Below are 19,456 nucleotides of genomic sequence, written 5' to 3' on the forward strand. Positions count from 1 at the left end.
TTTTTTCCAGATCATAGTTCTAGTAACTTTCAATCATGAATTCCCACCACTTATAGGAATTTAACTTACTGTCTGAAAAAATAAATTATATTGTCAATGCAATTTAACATGCTAATTCTATTATTTTATGTAATTTCTTATATTAATTACCTTTCAAAAGATACGATATTCGTGGATAAAAGTAAAATGTTATCTACATGTGGCTCTTGGAAGTTCTATATAGTGTTTTAAAAGGCGTTTTCGGTATGAGTCTCAGGGCGAGGCGTACCAGAAACACTCTGGGACGATAGTGTGGGGCGAAAGTCTCAAAAGGTGTACGCCCAGCAATTCGGGGCGTATGCCCGAGCATTTGAGGCCCCAGAGACCTTTTCAAATTAAAATAAAATTTGTTGAATAACTCCTTCATATAATACCCAAATTTTCAAAAGTCAGTTTAGTAATTACTCAAAAGATTTAAAAATGAACTCAAAAATATTAAATTTAAAAGTCAAGACCTTTTTTATTGATTGAACCCCTAATTCATGGTCTTTCCCAATTTTTTATCATGTCCGCTAGTGTGTTAATATCTCCCAAAAGCAACGAATATTTAAATTTCTTTTTTACAAATACAAAGAGAACTTCATTCTCCTTCATAGCAGCAAGTTCAAAGTTCAAATTGCAGGTTAATCATCTTTTTTATTCTCCATGTAAAAAAAAATTATTTTTTTAGACTCAAGTTACTTGTATTTAAAACATTGCTTGTAAGTAACGTATAATAAATTGTTTGACTAGTTTTTTTGTGGGGATGGAGCATATATATTTTACATATTTATAATTTTTTTTAATTTTTATTTAATTTTACATGTTTATAAATATTTACTGTTATTATATTATTTTATAAAATATTAAAAATTAAATATCGATGGAGCTTAAGCCCCGTGCCTCGGAGATTACGTCTCGCTGAGACATATATAAAATGTCTCGCTTTATGCCCACGCCTTTTAAAACACCGGTTCTATATACCATATTTCTTCCGGAAGCGGAATTTTATGCTGAAATAGTAAAAAGTCAAATAATCAAAAGCAGCCGTAAATTTGAAAAATTCAAAAAACGGTAGTAAAAGATATGATGCCTTGTTCCTTTCTTAAAATTGACGAAAGATATTAAAAACTCACTTGATATTTTTGTTGGTCCATGGTATGGTATGTTGAAACAACGAAACTCTTCGTAACGATCAAACCGAAGATAATATCTTTTTTCTTTTTCTCTACATGTGTTCCCATTTTCATACATATTTGTCCGAAATCACCAGGCTTCTCCTCTTAAGATTTTAGCGAGTAAGCAACAGTTGAATATACTCAAAAAAAGATATTTACAGTTACTTATTAAGAAGTCACAACTTTTTAGAAAAGACACTTTAAATAAATTAGTTTTTTTCTTTTTAAAAATATTATTATTATATTTTTATTTTCTATAAATAGGGTAATTAAGATTTTAAGAAGGATATTTTGGTAATTTAATTATTTACTTAAGGGCTTCCTACTTTTAACATAACTAGTCTCTGGGTACACCCGTTGCGCGTGTACCCGATATCGATGAGTATAATTTTTTTTAAAATTATACCAATATTACTAATCAATGTATTTGCGTTATTAAATATAAATTAAAAATAGTAAAAGTTTCTGAAAATGGTATAAATCGATTCTATTTAGGTGGCTAGCCATTTGAGCTGGTATAACTATTAGTAATTATAGTTATAAAACATAGGGAAAAAATATGAACTAATAAGATCCTTAATTGATATGAGTTAGAACACCTCGCAAAAAAAGAAATTTAGATATCGTATATATTTACAAAGCAAAAGACTTAGCGTTTGAGAACTTAAATATCCTTAAATATTGAAGGAATATCATCTAACATTACCGACCTTAATAACAGTTAGTTCTCACTTATTCTTTGTGGACTTTGCCGTTTAATTTTAGATTATTTTTGTTTTTTGCAAAAAAGAATATATTACATAATTCAAATAAGAAAAAGTTTTATACAATGTATTTAATATGAGAATCTTTTATATTTTCAGATAATGAAGAATTTAATGCACAAAATTTAGTAGATTTAAACTCCTAAATATTAAAAAAAAATGCTTAAGCACAAGCAATCATATTCAAAAGAAAATAGAATAAGTAAATCTAAGTTGCAATCCCCTGTTTTCTGAAATAAAGTATTGAAAAGAAATACTAATAGTTTAAAAGATCTAAGAAATTTAAAACACTATTTTTTGAACCGAAGGATCATAAAAATCTTTTAACTAAAGTGGAAGAATCATAGTTTACTTTATCCTAACTCCTACGTATTGGTTCATGATAATCAAATCACTAAACAAACTAGTTGTGATATCTAATTATAGAACACAATCGTTCTAACTCTAACAAAATAAAATTAAAACAAATACACAAATAGCAATATTCTCAAAATTTAGAATTACGTGTAAATTAAAGCTCGTTAATTTAAAAGGTAAATGATTTATAGAAAATAAATCGTGTTTGAACTTAAAATCCTAAATATTAGGACTTCTTATATAGTTCAAATAAGGGAAGATTTATTAAATAAAGTTATAGTTTATTTCAAATTTCTAAATATTAGTTAAATGATTGTTTTGTCCAATGTGAATTATATTTTTAAAGGACAAAAAGGCGAACGATATTTTGTTAAGAATTTCGTAATATAGTATAGACTAGAGTCAACAATGGGTTATCTAACATCGTAATTGGTAAAAGACATCAGAATTGTAAACATTTCACTTTGTCATTTTAAAAAAAAAAATCAGCAAAATAAAATTTTCCACCGCACGTCGATATTTGTCCTAAAAATATCATCTACAAAAGTGTAATTAATCAACTCTTCCACAATAGAAAAGAGATACAAATAACACATCCGTTATTTACTTCATTTCCTCTATGGTTGTGTCATTTAGAACACACCTATTTAGAAAAGGCACAATACAAAATACTTTCACGTTCTATTTAATTATTATTATTAATAAATATGAATATATATTATTAAAAGGGTAAATTGATCTTTCAACTTTAAATTTAGGGCTTCCCAATTCATATTTGTTGAATGATTTTTTGATATGTTTAAGTCATCTTGAAAGAATAAAGTACATTTCATTCATATGGTATAATCTGTCTCATTTTATCTATGAGGATACTAAGCAACAAAGGAAAAAACATTAGCCAACCAGTTTCTTTCCTAGAATTCTGCTTGAATACGTACTTTTTACCAACATTCTTTAGAACAGGTAATACCCATTTTACTCCCCAGACAATGTTACGGCTCAAACAGTTAGATAATTCTTCTCAGAACTGGTAATACCAAATGTATTGTATCTATGTCAGAATTTAAACCCTAGTCTGCCATGGTTTTCACCCACTTCGTTGACCACTAGGCCCCACCCTTAGTTGGTTGGATAATTAAAGAAGCAAGAATCTATAAAACATTAAACGGTGCTTCAAGTATGTCCAGATGCAGACTATATTCAAAGTAATTGGCCTTTTTACAAAGCTGAATCTACAACTAAGAAGATGGTCAACAGAAATTACTACTGTTACAACATTTACAAAAGAGGACCATACTTGCCAGATATCCTAACATGTCTCCCTCTTAAATATGCTTGATAGGTTTTCCATACTTGCCAGATATCCTAACATGTCAATGTGACAGCCAGCGGAGAACCAGGCTAGTATTTCTTACTTTTTCTGCACATGAAATTTTTTCCCATACATAAACATGCATCTGCTTTGGACTTGCCAATTAGTAATTTACCCTCTCGTATAGAAACCCTATTAAATGATCTCTGCGATAAGTTTCTGAAGGGCTTCATTTGTAAGAGGAATATACAAGCAATCTTGACCATCTGAATTTCTTTTGGTTTTGATCAACTCATGGTCCTTAAATTCTGTCAGATGTGAATTCAAAGTAACTTGACTACTCGCCAGAAAACGTTCTCGGCATGTAGTGTACAGATTATTGATTGGCATCCCTGAGAAGAACAATGTCCAACTTGAATGAATGATTAATAGCAGATAGATCTAATTGCATTCAATATACATGGAAACGGAAATAGAAGTGAGGAAACCAACGTATGAAAGAACTTGCCTTCTTCATCAGAATGCGCCAATTGATGCTCCGCAAGAACTTTAAAAACATTTTGAGCATTTGGTGTCAGACTCTGTAAGACAATTGAAGCTGTCTTCACACTTTGAGCAGTGCCCCCATGAGCGAGAATGAAAGGGAAAAACATTGCTTCAACCTTGTATGGAGCAAAAGTAGGAACATGGGACCAATACCAGTTAAACTGTGTATGAACCATCTTCTTGTCCCACACTGATATATATGACATAGCCAACGTAGTAAAAATCAGACTTTTTTCAATGTGACATGCACATAATAAATACTCCTATAAGAGTTCGAATTCCAGGTGTTAAGAAAGATACTAAGGAATGATCAGAACTTGACATTTCAGAATCAGATGGTACAGTTAAGGTGCTATATATTTACAGTCAAGCAGCAATGAGCAAAAGGCAGTAATACCTAGTAATTCTTAAAACAGGTAAAATTACTACAAGGCACAATACATGCAAGCTACGGAAAACAGACTTCACAAAACACTCCCTTACACCTCTAGACATCCTCTGTTATTAGGGATGGCAATGGGGCAGTGTGGGTGCGGGGTGAAGAGGGTTTAAACCTATGCAGGGCGCTGCGGGTTGATTTAAAAAAAATATTTTTGCGGTTGCAGGGAAGGTTGCGGGTTGACGCCAACGTTGGTGCGCGTTTGGCCAAGCTAGAAACATATACTGATGATGCAATCACGCAATAATGACTCTGGCTTGACAGAAGAGCTTTGATGCTTATAACAGTCTTGTGTTGTACTATATAATCCCAAAATCATATTTGCACATTCATGATTAATATATCAGCTATTTTTTTTTTGGGGGGGGCGGGGGTAAGTACTAATATCAGCTTTCTCCTCTTTCTGCTTCTTCACTTGCAAACTTCAGCACATTCTTTTGTTGGCCATTTTAGTAGTTGTTAGCTCTCAATTCTCATCATTGATGTTGATTAATCGTGAGTGTCTTAATTCATCACTTTTGTTATCAGTGGTTTTGATTTATGCATTTTATCACTACAACTGAAATAGTGAATTACTTGTTGAAAAGTTAATGATAAGAGTGTTGTCATATATTTTTAAACATCTCATCAAATGGCAATACTAAAAATTCAGAGTAATTGAGACATGATGAGTAGCATGTGATAGTTCTTTAAAACCTATTAGCTATTTTCTTCTTCTCGACCATTACCCGAAAAAGAAAAAAGAAACCTAGTAAAACAGTTTACAGTTGCACCCACCTTAAATCCTTAAATTGACACGGAAAATTCCAATCAAAAGATCAAAAAGAAATAAAACTCAAAAAATGAAGAAAAAACTAAGCGGGGCAGGGCGACGGGGGGGTGGATGCGAGGGGTGGACGTGGGTGAAAATACTATGCGGGGCGGAGCGGGCGGGTTGAAATTTAGCAGGTTAAGACAGAACCTGCACTACACCCATGCCGCTTGCCATCCCTATTTATTATGCACACGTCATATACATGCTCACTGTTACGCGGCGCCTTCATGAGATTCTTTGGAAGGGCGACGTAAGGCTAAGCAACCGATGCCCATGCAGTTACTATCCGCCAACGGGGGTCCCCTCCGTACGCTAGACGAGACTGTCAGTGACGTACGGGAAAACTCATGTCGAACAATTGAGAGAACAAAAAAGAGAATTGAGAATGAAAGAAAGCTTGATTGCGTAAATGAAAGCTATCATATAAAAGCAACACGGTGTCGAGGGGGACAGACACCAGTACAGAGAATTGTTTGCTTGCTAGAAAGTTTGATTGCTTGATCCCCTCTAATAATGCTTAAAAAATATAAATCAAAGTTACAGGACTTGACATAACTAAGCTAGAGAAACATAATGGAAATACAGGAAGTAAAGCTACTTTATATTTACAATAAAAAGGACTTAGATTCCTACAAGGTAGAAGCAGATCCGTTGGCAGCAGCCATCAGAGTCTGCGCGCGCGGCGCTGTTGGCAACAGCTTGCGGCTGGGCGTTGGCGAAGGCTATCGGCGGGGTGACATAGGCACAGGCGCGCTTGTCACTTGGCGCGGCCAAGACCACGGGGCCGTCCATGGCACTAGGCGTTGGGAGGCTTGCTAGGACGCCATGGGGCGCGTCCAAGGGGTCATGGGGCATGGCTGGAAAGCCGCCCATGACATTCTCTCCCACCTGAGTTGGCGACGTCCTCGGCGCCTTACTTGCAAGATAATCTTCGATCAGGCTCTTGTAGGTTTTGAGGTTTGTTCCCCTCTCCCAAGTATTCTCTTCTGCATCACAGCCCTGCCATTTCATCAAAAACTCTTGGTGATCTTTCCTTGAAGCATGAACCACTCGATCATCGAGAATAGCTTCAACACGTCTTTTCCCGGTTAAATTAGGACCTCGAATACTAGGTATTGTGAGTTGGTTCCGTGAAGTATCCTCCATGTCTTCCCCAAAAGGTTTCAGAAGGCTGACATGGAAGACTGGATGAATCTTCCACCAGGCTAGGGTATCCACCCAGTATGCAACTTTTCCAATGCATTTCTCAATAGGACAAGGGTCCAATGTACTTTTGCAATAGGCGAGGGTCATGGACCCCTGGAAACAAGTATCGCTTTGGGATTCTCACCATCACTTTGTCTCCTACTTGGTATTCAACAAAACGACGATTTTGATCAGCATGTTTTTCATCCGCTTTTGGGCCTTGACAAGATAGCTCTGCACTATCTCCAAATTTCACTTTCATTCCTTCGAGAAGCAAGCAGCTCGAGAAGATTTCGACATGTTTTGGGCATTCACAATGTGTGGGAGTAGCGGTTGTTGTCCGGTAACAATTTCAAAAGCCATTTTGTTTGTACTAGAGCTCTTTTGTAGATTGAAACACAGTTGAGCAGCATCCAGAAGCTTCACCCAATTCTTCTGCGATCCGGTAACAAAATGGCGGAGGTATTCCTCCAGCATGCCATTGAACCGCTCCGTATGGCCATCAGAATGCGGATGGAAACTTGAACTATGGCTCAACTTTGACCCGAGGCACTTAAAGAGCTGAGTCCAAAAGTTGCTAGTGAAGCGAGAGTCGCGATCACTAACGATGTCTTTAGGCAGGCCCCAATATTTGACAACATGAGAGAAAAAGAGTTGAGTTGTATCTTCTGCTGATATATATTGATGATGCAATCACGCAATAATAACTCTGGCTTGACAGAAGAGCTTTGATGCTTACAACAGTCTTGTGTTGTACTATATAATCCCAAAATCATATTTGCACACTCATGATTAATATATCAGCTATTTTTTAGGGGGTAAGTACTAATATCAGCTTTCTCCTCTTTCTGCTTCTTCACTTGCAAACTTCCGCACATTATTTTGTTGGCCATTTTAGTAGTTGTTAGCTCTCAATTCTCATCATTGACGTTGATTGATTGTGAGCGTCTTAATTCATCACTTTTGTTATTAGTGGTTTTGATTTATGCATTTTATCAAAAGAAATAAAACTGAAAAAATGAAGAAGAAAAAACTAAGCGGGGCAGGGCGACGTGGGTGTGGGTGCGGGCGGGGGTTGAAATTTCGCAGGTTAAGATAGAACCTGCACTACACCCGTGCCACTTGCCATCCCTATCTATTATGCACACGTCATATACATGCTCACACACGCATTTGCAGAAAACACTTACAAAGAGGAGCATTGACATGGTCAATGGAAGCAACCATACGGACATGAGAACAAGCAGCGATACTTGCAAGACATTGTTGGCTGTCAGAATCACGCAACCCAGGACCATCAATGTTATGAACAACGATGCAAACAAAACACTCATCTTCTAGATCTGGTTTGTCTAGAAAAGCAAGAAGCTCATCCATGGATCTGGGGTTAAATGGTTGTTGGCTTTTAGACAGAATTCTTGATGTTGTCTTTTGTCGCAATTTTAGTTGATCCCAAAGGAGCTCAGCTAGTGTTATCACCACCTGCAATAAAAGATCAACGATAGCATATCTCTTAGTATTACTAGAATGATTTTGTGCCAGTAACGCGGGTATAGCTCATGCGGATCATATCATATAATATCATTAAAGAGGGGGTGCTCATAACTGTAATAATTGTTGATATTAAGAAATATATTAAATTAAAAAAGGAAATTACTATCGTTATATTAAATCCCAGGCACCAGGAATCAAATGAACTGTCAAAAAATATTTGTGTTTTAAGTATTGATAGCTTCCATAACACCAAGTAAAAGGAACATTTAGCTTTATTTTCAACCTCTAATATTCTATTTCAAGATTTTTAAGACTGAAGTATGGGCATAACCATCTTATTGTGCCAGCCAATGTGTAATCTTCAGTTATTGCCCTCTCATTAAATCCAGTGGGATTACCTTGATATATACCAGATAACAGCTAAACTTCAAAAATTGTCACTACTAACTTAAAAATCCATGTCAGTGAACACGTGATGCACTAAAGTAGGAAGCTTGCAACTAAACAATATAGCTACATAAGCAAAAGCTTCTGTCATGATCAGTGTTCTTGTAGAAATCTGTCTAACCCTAAAATACGAGCCTATAACTTTGTTTTTCAGAAAATTTGCAAAGTGGAAGATCCTGATTTTGAGACTTTCTACACCAAAATTATTTTCTAAAACAAAGGTATCAAGCAAGCAGCACTTCTAAACAAGAAAACAATAGGGTGAATACCTGTTTAAGATTTATAGACTGGAGATACCCATTGACGACAACAACAGAATACTCAGTTAAAGATCTTGTGGCAAAATCTTCAATCAAAGCTTTCTTTGATCCAAAGCCATACATCAAAAGTGCAAAACCACACCTATCAGAGTAATAAAGAATTGGAAAGGAGAACCTTCCAGGTTTACATTTGATAGCAAATGAATACAAGGCAAATAAAAAACTTATCCAAAAAGCATATCGTGGACACTGACCTTAGCACGAAAAGCCATTCTGAATACAAACTTTTGTACCTATTGATCAAATCATTTACTTCTTTCTCATGTTTGGGCTCAATATTAGTTGCCACCTCTCTTAATTCCTGCATGCAACAATCATCATTGTGGACTCTTAGTAAGAAGAATCATAACTGGAACTTTGTCCATTATGCATTGGTCAGGAAAGATTAAAACATGTATAAGGGGCACAACCACGTACAACAAATGTAATTTGGAAAATGCATATTAATCCTCATCTTTGAAGGGATTGTCCATTGGCCCTTTGTTGATTCTATCTTTCTTTTCTTGCCTTTGTTCAATGGTCAAGTACGGATTTCCTTGATAGTTTTATCACATGAATGGTCACGGCTCGCATTGTGAAGTAGTTCATCTCTTTGGTAAATATACCTTTATGCACTTCTTTGAATGCATCAAATGAAAAGTCAGCTCTTATTTTCTCCTTAATTACAAAAAATCATAAATTTTGTCGAACCTCTTTGCTTACTGATATATCCAGAAGGTTGTTCACAGCAAATACTTGTGTGTATTCGGAGCTGTTAAGCTGAACTTATGCTCATCCTTTGAAGAGAGCGTTTAGTGTCCGAAGTTCCTTTTATTGGATCATTTTAGTTACTTATAAATTTTCCTTTTAGTTTGATTAGGTGGATGAAATTGACGAAATTTTGTGTGACAACTGTCAAATTCTCGATTTTAATCAATGGATTCCCTGTAGGGTTTTTTTTCTCCCCAAAAGAGGATCGAGATAGGGTGATTCTTTGTCACCGTACCTTTTTATTATGGTAATGGAAAGTCTCAGCAGAATGATATCTAAAGCAGTGTTACTTAACTGGCTGAAAGAGGTGGAAATTACTGGTAACTGTTGGTAGGCTCCAAACACAAACGGAAAGAGTGAAAATACTAGGGCTAATACAACAAGTGGCAAAGGAGGAAGAGATATCTTGGAGGCAGAAGTCTAGGTGTCTTTGGCTCAAAGAAGGTGATAGGAATACCAAGTACTTTCAAAGAATGGCAAATTCCAATATGAGATCCAACTGTATAGATAAATTGTTGATTGGTGATGCAATAATAGAAGACAAAGATGCAATCAAGGAAGAAATACTCACTTTCTACGAGGGTCTATACACGGAAGAGGAACAATGGAGGCCTACTGCTGATTTTGGTAATCTGGGATCTATCTCTAGTGATGAAAAGGACTGGCCAGAAAGGCCATTTGAAGAAGAGGAAGTTCTTGCTAGTATCAAATCATGTGCACCAGACAAAGCTCCTGGACCTGATGGATACACTATGGCATTCTTCCAAAATACCTGAGGCATAATCAAGCATGACATAATGGGGGCCTTAAACCACTTCCATCAAAATTGCTACATGGTCAAATCCTACAATGCCTCTTTCATAGCTCTAGTCCCTAAAAGGAAAGGAGCCTTAGAACTAAAAGACTTCAGACCTATAAGTCTTATAGGCAGTATCAACAAAATAGCAGCCAAGTTACTAGCAGAAAGGATCAAATCAGTGATAGGGAAACTCGTATCAGGAGTGCAAAATGCATTCATCAAGCACAGACAAATCACTGATGCAGCCTTAATAGCCAATGAGATGCTGGATGCCAGATTGAAGAGTGGAATTCCAGGCATACTATGTAAGTTGGATATAGAGAAGGCCTTTGACAAAGTTAGCTGGTCTTATCTACTATCAATGCTTAGAAAAATGGGGTTTGGGCGCAGATGGATTAAATGGATAAAATACTGCATAACAACCATCAAATTCTCAATCCTTATTAATAGAAGCCTGGTTGGCTTTCTCTCCACATAAAGGGTTAAGACATGGAGATCCCTTATCCCCTTTCCTCTTCATTCTAGTCATGGAAGGACTCAGTCAGATGCTAGACAAAGCAAAGCAGCTACAATGGATAGAAGGGTTCAGTGTTGGAAACTCTTCAATAGATTCCATCTCAGTTTCACACCTATTATATGCAGATGACACAATAATTTTTTGTGGTGCTGAAAGGTCTCAGGTACAATACATCAATCTCACTCTACTCATATTTAAAGCAATCTCAGGCCTACATATCAATATGTTAAAGAGTGTAATATACCCCGTCAATGAAGTCCCCGATTTGGAAGCTTTGGCTGCTATCTTATGCTGTGATACTGGTACCTTTCCAACTACTTACTTGGGCCTCGCCTTGGGGGTTAAATACAAATCAGCTGATGTGTGGAATTGAGTCATTGAAAAGGTAGAAAAAAGACTGACAACATGGCAGCTACAATACATTTCAATGGGTAGCAGTTTGACCTTGATAAATAGTGTCCTGGACAGCATCCCAACCTATTGCATGTCACTCTTTCCTATGCCTAGTAAGGTCCTAAAGCAACTGGACAAAGCCAGAAGAACCTTTCTATGGAAAAGTAACTCTGAAGCTCATAAGTTCCACCTTGTCAAATGGTCCGGAGTAATACAACCTAAATCCCAAGGTGGACTTGGAATCAGAGGCCTAGCAAAGCACAACAAGAGCATGCTAATGAAATGGCGGAGATTTGAAGATGAAGGTTCAAGCTTATGGAAGGAGGTGGTTGCTGCCAAACATGGACAACAAACCCACTGGTGCACTGAAAACAATAGAGCACCTCATGGAGTAGGCCTTTGGAAGCACATCAGCAGCCTGTGGGAGGAATTCTCACAGAACATATCATTCAAGATTGGAAATGGATTACATGTCAAGTTCTGGAAGGATAAATGGTTAGACACAAACACACAGAAGGACAACTATCCATCCTTATATCAGATGGTCAATGCTCCAGATTCAACAATAGCTCAAAACATATCAGAAGGAACTTGGGACATTCTGTTTAGAAGGAACATGCAGGACTGGGAACTAGAAAGTCTACTGGAACTGTATGGAAGACTTGGGAACTTCTCTATGAATGAGCAAGCATCAGACAGACTCAAGTGGGGTAACTCTGAATCAGGCTCTTACATTTTGCAGGAACTGCGAGAGACTTAATGCTAACTGGTATCATCGACTCTTGGCCCTGGAAACTGATTTGGAAGACAAAACTGCCCACAAAAGTCATCTGCTACTCATGGACAGCTCTAAGGGGAGCTTGTCTCACACAAGATAATCCCTGTAGAAGGAGTTTCCAACTAGCTAATAAATGCTACATGTGCCAACAAAACTCAAGAGTCTATTAACCATCTTCTTCTTCATTGCCCAGTAGCCACTTCCATGTGGTCTATGTTTTTTTCCATTATGGGAATAAGCTGGACCCTACCTCAGGGCATTAAGGAAGCAGTTGAAGGGTGGAACAGGTGGAAAGTTGACGGAGCCATCAGGAAAATCTGGAAGATGATCCCTCCTTGCATCTTTTGGGTTCTTTTGACAGAGAGGAATCGCAGATGTTTTGATGGAGTTTCCACTACTCCTCATTTTTTGAAAGCTAAAGGTCTAGTGTACCTTTTTAGTTGGAGCAACCTCACCCCTGTAAATAATGTTGCCTCCTATCTAGATTTTATCAGTTCACTTACTTTGACTTAGGCCATACTTTCGTTCTTGTGTTTTTTTTTTTTTTGTTAGCTCTCCGACTGGAATTGAATCATATTGTAATGGAGCCAACAATGGCCTATTTTGTATTTCTGCATCCTCTAGATGCCATCAATGAATCATCTTACTTCATCAAAAAAAATCACTTAACTGCTCTTTATCTGCATCACTTAACTGGCTCCCTGTTGTATGCTGATGGCATTTTAAGTTTCTGAGATGCAGATAAGGAGCAGATTTTACATTTGAAGGGGATGCTTATTGCTTTTGAACTATCTGGACTCCGTAAAAATATTTTTTTTCTCCCCAAAGAGGATCGAGATAGGGTGATTCTTTGTCACCGTACCTTTTCTATTACGGTGATGGAAAGTCTCAGCAGAATGATATCTAAAGCAGTGTCACTTAACTGGCTGAAAGGGGTGGAAATTACTCGTAACTGTGGTAATCATTTAACTGCTCTTTATCTGCATCACTTAACTGGCTCCCTGTTGTATGCCGATGACATTTTAAGTTTCTGAGATGCAGATAAGGAGCAGATTTTACATTTGAAGGGGATGCTTATTGCTTTTGAACTATCTGGACTCCATAAAAATCTGAGGAAGAGCAGTTTAATTTCAATACATGCTGACCAGAGTGCTCAGTCACTAGCACACTCTTCGGCTTGCAAGCCGGAAAATTTTCCAACCTCTTGTTTGGCACTACCTCTTGGAGAAGAATATAGAGATAACAGTATACAGAAAGGAGTAAATGAAAAAAATGCGATAAGAGATTATGTTCAAGGAAAAGACAATATCTTTCCTTTAGTGGAAGATTGACGTTGATTAATAGCTTGATGAAATTTCGACTTATTTAATGTCATTGGTACCTATCCCAACCAAGGTGGAAGGGCATATAAACAGGATCAGATGCAATACTTATTGGAAGGGAAGGTAGATTCCAGGTAAGTTTCATTTGATAAAGTATGAAAAAGTTACAATTTGCAAGGAGGGAGGTGGTTTGGGTGTTAGGAACATCAGGCTCCATAATAAAAGTTTGCTTTACAGATGGCTATGGAGATGAAATGACATAAAGAAAGAGCACTGCAAGGAGGTCAGCAAGGCTAAAGATGGGTTCCAGAATTATGGGGAACAACTCACATAGTATCTCCCCATGGCACTGCAATGTGGAAACATATCAATAATCTGTGGGAGGAATTCCAAGCACACCAGATCAAGTGTCAGAGATGGAAGAAGATTTAACTTTTGGCAAGACAAGTGGCTTGTCGATGATACATTAGCTGATTCTTTCCTGATTTATATAGTCTAGTGCTGAACAAAGATGCTAGCATAGCAGACTGTTGGGACGGCAGCACCTGTATCTTTCAGTTTAGGAGAAATTTCAACGATTGGGATACTGAAAGCATAAACAGATTGCTGGAAATGACTTGGAATGTTTCACCGATAGATTCTCAGAATGACTTTTTGAGATGGAGAGGCAGCAGGGAAGGCAGCTTTTCTGTCAGCTCGAGTTATCAGTTGTAAAAAACATGGCTTCCCACAGTAATGACTGGCCATGGAAAATGGTGTGGAAGACAAAAAACACCAACCAATGTAGCTTGTTTTGGTTGGGTGGCAGCACATGAGGCATGTCTTACGCAAGAAAACTAGCAGAAAAGAGGTATTAACTTTGTGCTGGTGTTATTTATGTAAAAAGAGGGTGAAACAGTGAACCCCTTGCTGCTACACTCCAATCATGTGTGCCAAATATGGCGCATGTTTTTTAATCTTTTTGGGATCCAATGGGTTATGCCAGCAAGAGTTAAGCAAGCTTTGGGCAATTGGCATATGCAGAGTGAGCAAGGAAAAGAAGAAGGCCCTGGATGACCTTTATGCATAATGTGGAGTACTGGGCTCGAGAGGAACAGAAAATGTTTTGAAGGGAAGGAAGAGAATGTTTCAAGTTTAAAAATAGATGTAACTGATGTAATGCTGTAGCTTTTGGAATCCTTACAGATTTAAAGGGTTCATACCCAGCAAGGTCCTAGTATTATGCACCAATACTGTCGTGGTACAGTCTTCTATTTTTTTTTGAGATGGTAACATATTAGATATTATAATAAAATCAGTACATAGGTTGTACTGAAACCATATTTACAAGTGAGTAGCCAAAAGAAAAAAACTTGGACCTCAGGCCTAATAAGATTCTAGGACATCTAGGATTGAAACAGTATCTTCTGCGTAGATCTGTTTACACCAAAAGCAAAAAAGCAAAACACAATTAAGCTTGATCTTCTGCACAAAATTTCTTCTATCCTCAAAACATCTGGAATTCCTTTCTTTCCAGATTGTCCACCAAATACATGATGGGATAGTTCTCCATCTATCTCTGTCTCTTGCTCCAGTTCCAGCTTCATCCCAACTGAAAAGTACTTCAGTAATCTTACTAGGCATTGTCCAAGCTATGCCCCTGAGATTAATAAAGATCTTCCATAACTGGTCAGTTATCTTGCAATGTAAAAATAGATGGCTAACTGTCTCAACATCTTCTCCACATAAGTGACATCTTGAGCACAATTGAATCCCTCTCTTTATAAGATTGTCTTGTGTCAGAACAACCTCCTTTGCTAGTAACCAAGAAAAACATGCTACCTTATAGGGAATCTTGATTTTCCATATATGCTTCCAAGGCCAGTTATTAATCTGCTGGTTAGCTTGATTCAGGATCTTGTATGTTGTATTCTGTTATTTCCTTGGCACCTTATAGATGCCGTTGTGGTACAGTCTTCTATTAAAAAATAACCTTTATTCATTTTCTTTTTAAAAACACTTGACTGGCCAAATACTATATTTTTCTTTCTACATAGTTTAAATGAAGCTACCTCAAGGACTGGGAAAACTGAGAATTCTGAGTGGTAACTTAATGTGTAAAGATTGTTAACGATAATATATTTCCTTATAAAAAAAATTAACGTGAAATATTACTATTAGTCTGGGTGTTTTATTTTTGGATTTCTTTGTTTCAAAAGATAAAAAGCTGCAACATTGTCGACTGACATCAGTTGTATAATTATGTGATTATGGGGTAGGAATGCTTCCTTTTACCTTCAACCTGGCTTTCTATTCATTTTGCTCTTATTTTTGAACATTGGGTTTAACCTCTGAATTTCCTAAGGCTCCATTGAGATGCAAAAGGTTTTACATTCATATATTTGTACACACAGCTGGCCATTTGCATGTACAGGTTCCCATCACTACCTTTCGGTTTCAATTTTTCTTTGTGTAATTGTCATTTATTAGCTTCATTCAAATGTTAAAAAATTTATGTATTGAGGATTTTATAATTCAAATCCTTACAAATATGTGAAAGCAAACAATTCTAACGGGGACTAGTATGTTTTCAATCTTAAGAAAATATCTTGAATACCTTTTCATTGTTTGTTGGATTTGGAGTTTCTCATTTTCCCTGAACTCGACAAATAACTATTTAAATTTGTTATCTTGAAAAGTATGTGCTACGCCTCTCTACCTCACACGAGGCTGAGGTAAGGCCTGCGTACACCCCACCCTCCTCAAACCCCACCAGTGGGATCACACTGGGTATGTTGTTAAAAATTATGTGTTATAGTGAAAAAGAAGAAATAACCCCATTGCTATTGTACTTTTAGCTAATATGGAATATACTGAAATAAAGTGGATAGGACAAATGGAACAAAATTTTCTCAAATTACATCAAGTAATTACAATTCACTTCTACGAACAAATCAGCTTTTGTTCTAGCTAATGTATTCGAGGAAAAAATGAAGGAATACTCTTTTTCTCCATTTCTTTTCATTTTGCCCGGAAGTCAACAACAATATACCCAATATGTTCCCACAAATGGTGTCTGGAGAGGGTGGGATGTACACATACGTAGACCCTCGGCACAATAAAAACTATATTGTATAATTTGCCTGGAAATAAACTATACAATATACTTACTATTAAAGAAGAGTCTTCATAACATATAATAACTAGTCAACACTAGATGATTGATTTGGAATTTTAATTATTTGGTAGATGACAAAAGAAACAATCCAAATGGCAGTCTATCAAACAACCAAAAGACATTTTCCAAATTTAGCAAACCACAGTAAATCACAGAAGAAACAATCAGATGGAGTCTATCAAAAACCCCAAAACACAATGTCAAATTCAACCGCTAAACATCTTTTTGTAACCCTTAAAGATAGAAGGTAAAAATGCATATACTTTGGTCACTAGTCCTGTGCACTACGAGTAATTTAGGTGTAAATGCAATATTTCAGCAGTAAGTGAAATAAATTCGAGCCATATATACAATTAAACAATTTCTGAAAAGAAGTATCCCAACATAAGGTTGCAAACCCTGTCTGGGAGCAATGGTACTTCGCAATCCACCTTTGGTTGAGATTTAGCAACTAATAATATAAACAGATGAGATATTAGAAGGCAAACACAGACCTCTTCGTCCACAAGATCGATTTCAGAAAGCTTCCGAGCTGATTTTTTGCGTGAAGAGCCCACTTCTTTAGCGAGGAAATAGTTTCTTGAGAACCCAAACTCTTCTTCCTCAATCTCATTTGCATCCATTTCCTCCAATTTAGAGAACCCGAAACACTAAGACTTCAATCAGTTAACAAGCACAATCTCAGAGAAGTGCGTTTTTGAATTCCAAAGTTTTAGCAAAACCTTTTGGAAGTTGGTACTAAACTCGTCACAATCTTCTTTCCGATTTTTTTTTTTTTTTCACTCTTCTTTCTCATTCAGATACCTTTTCTTTGTATCATAAAACAAAAACCACAATCCCTAATTTCTCTTCCACGTTTACTAAAGAGAAACTGGTTCCTTAATTTGTGGTGAGTATTTATTTTTAAAAAATTTGAAATATGCTTTACCTATTAATAAATCTGTATTTTGAAATAAACCAAAACTGATATTATTTATAATAATCTATACTATATTAAAAGCACGAACTAAAATATCGTTTGCCTCTAAAAATATATTTTACATTGTATATAATTATAATTTAAGTAAACAAAAAGATTCCTTAAATTTCTTATTTGAACTATGTATGAAGTTCTAATAATTAGGATTTAATAAGAATACTATAAAAATAAAAATAAAGGAAAACATGTAAAAGATTCTCCAACAAAGTAAACAATCCGATTACACGGCATATTGTCTTCGATGAAAATTTTAGTTCCCGGAGGTGTCAATGAATATTTGAAAACTGACTAAATCGACCAAATTGTATCGCATCGAACCGACTTTTAGGTTTCTATTAATAAAACCGTATGTTTTTATATAAATTTATAACCGTACCGATAATTAGGGTAGATTTTTTATTTTATAAAAATAAATCGAAAAAATACTGAACTGTACCGAATAAATTTACATATGAAAAATATATATGCTAAGTTTAAAAATAATAATTAAATTTTTTCTTGGACCTAGGAATTATGAAAATTGTTACAAGCCAACAAGTAATTAAAATCAGAATCCTAATTCCCAAACCAAATATACTACTCTTACTGAAACAAAATTATTTTTAAAATATTCACTAGCAAGACACAAAGTATTCTAGCGGTTATGAGTAGCAAATTACAATGTATTGAATACGTTTCCTTTCGTATAATTTAAATTTATCTTTTTGAATATTTAATCTTCTATAAACTTTATTCATGAGTCCCAGCTTAGTTAATATTTTTCTACTCGTGTGATTTATCTTTTCTTTGTCTTTTCTTAGTTTTTTTTTACGTTGTTGTAGTTGATGGATCTATACTTTGGCCATCTTTCATGTTTTCTTAATTCATCACCATTTAAACAGTAAAATTGTCTAGAGAGTTTTGCTAAGTCCTATAAAAATATGTATGTTATGACATTCTACTTTTACTAGTGATTTTTACATGATATTTTAAAAAATATCGAAAATTAACTGAACCTTACTGATACCGAAGAGAACCGACTTGATTGGGATGGTTTCGAAAAGTCTGATTTTGGTTATACAAAATAGAATAACCGAAAAATTGGTATGGTATAAATTTTATAAAATAACCGACCGAACCGAACCATTGACACCCCTACCAACAAGGATGGTGTTTTGAAGTCAAGTACAAATTATTTGACTTTTAATTTAAAGATTTTTAGTACTTAATAATAGTATAAATAAAAACAGATAATAGATAATATACTTCCATATAATATTTGAACTCCTTTCATATTCAAAAAATATTTTTTCTTCTTTGATTTTTACTATAATATTTAAAAAATACACTCAACTATTAGAACAAATAATTGAGTATTTTCTCTTCATCGATTTTATGTGTAATATTTTGAAAACTACACTCAATAATTAGATAAAAATAACTAAAAATATTTAAAAATTTAAAAATAATTTTTACATTCAACAAAATTGAAGTATAACAATTTTGGGATAAAAAGTGGGACTATTCAATTTCATGTTTGGTTAGATATTTATTTTTTGTATAAGAAATCACGACAATAGTTATATCACAATCTCAATTAGTTGTTATTTTTGTTCTACATTCAATGTGGGATAATAATTTGGGGATTAATTATCCCGGGATAAAATCAAATGACCAAAATATCCATCTCCAAAGCGCTTATTGCAAATCATTTAAGAAGACAGGTTAAAGTTGAAAATAAAATTTTATCCAAGTTTATATAGGAAAAAACAAACACATTTTTTTATATTACACTTTATATATTATAATTTTAAAGTATATCCAATAAAAAAATTTGTTATTATTTGATTTTCGTAATATAATTCTCGCTCTATAATCCCAATATAAATTTTTGCGAATTAAAAGACA

The 19,456-nt window shown here is 35.4% G+C and overlaps 1 protein-coding gene across 2 annotated transcripts; it reads right to left on the reverse strand.

The window, feature by feature from the left end:
- Positions 1-3,452: 3,452 nt before the first annotated feature.
- On the reverse strand, positions 3,453-17,451 carry LOC107822898 (origin of replication complex subunit 2). 2 transcript variants are annotated; one of them, XM_075226527.1, is made up of 6 exons: positions 17,085-17,451; positions 9,069-9,175; positions 8,824-8,989; positions 7,804-8,095; positions 4,138-4,365; positions 3,453-4,021 (listed from the first exon to the last, which is right to left on the reverse strand). In XM_075226527.1, the coding sequence occupies exons 1-6, from the start codon at positions 17,211-17,213 to the stop codon at positions 3,825-3,827; spliced, it is 1,119 nt and encodes a 372-aa protein (XP_075082628.1). In that variant the 5' UTR covers positions 17,214-17,451; the 3' UTR covers positions 3,453-3,824. The 2 variants fall into 2 exon arrangements, with proteins under 2 accessions (XP_075082628.1, XP_016504973.1); XM_016649487.2 differs by having other exon boundaries at positions 8,824-8,956; positions 17,085-17,449.
- Positions 17,452-19,456: the final 2,005 nt, after the last annotated feature.

The sequence above is a fragment of the Nicotiana tabacum genome, chromosome 12, assembly GCF_000715075.1.
Source record: "Nicotiana tabacum cultivar K326 chromosome 12, ASM71507v2, whole genome shotgun sequence".
Classification (NCBI taxonomy): Eukaryota; Viridiplantae; Streptophyta; class Magnoliopsida; order Solanales; family Solanaceae; genus Nicotiana; species Nicotiana tabacum.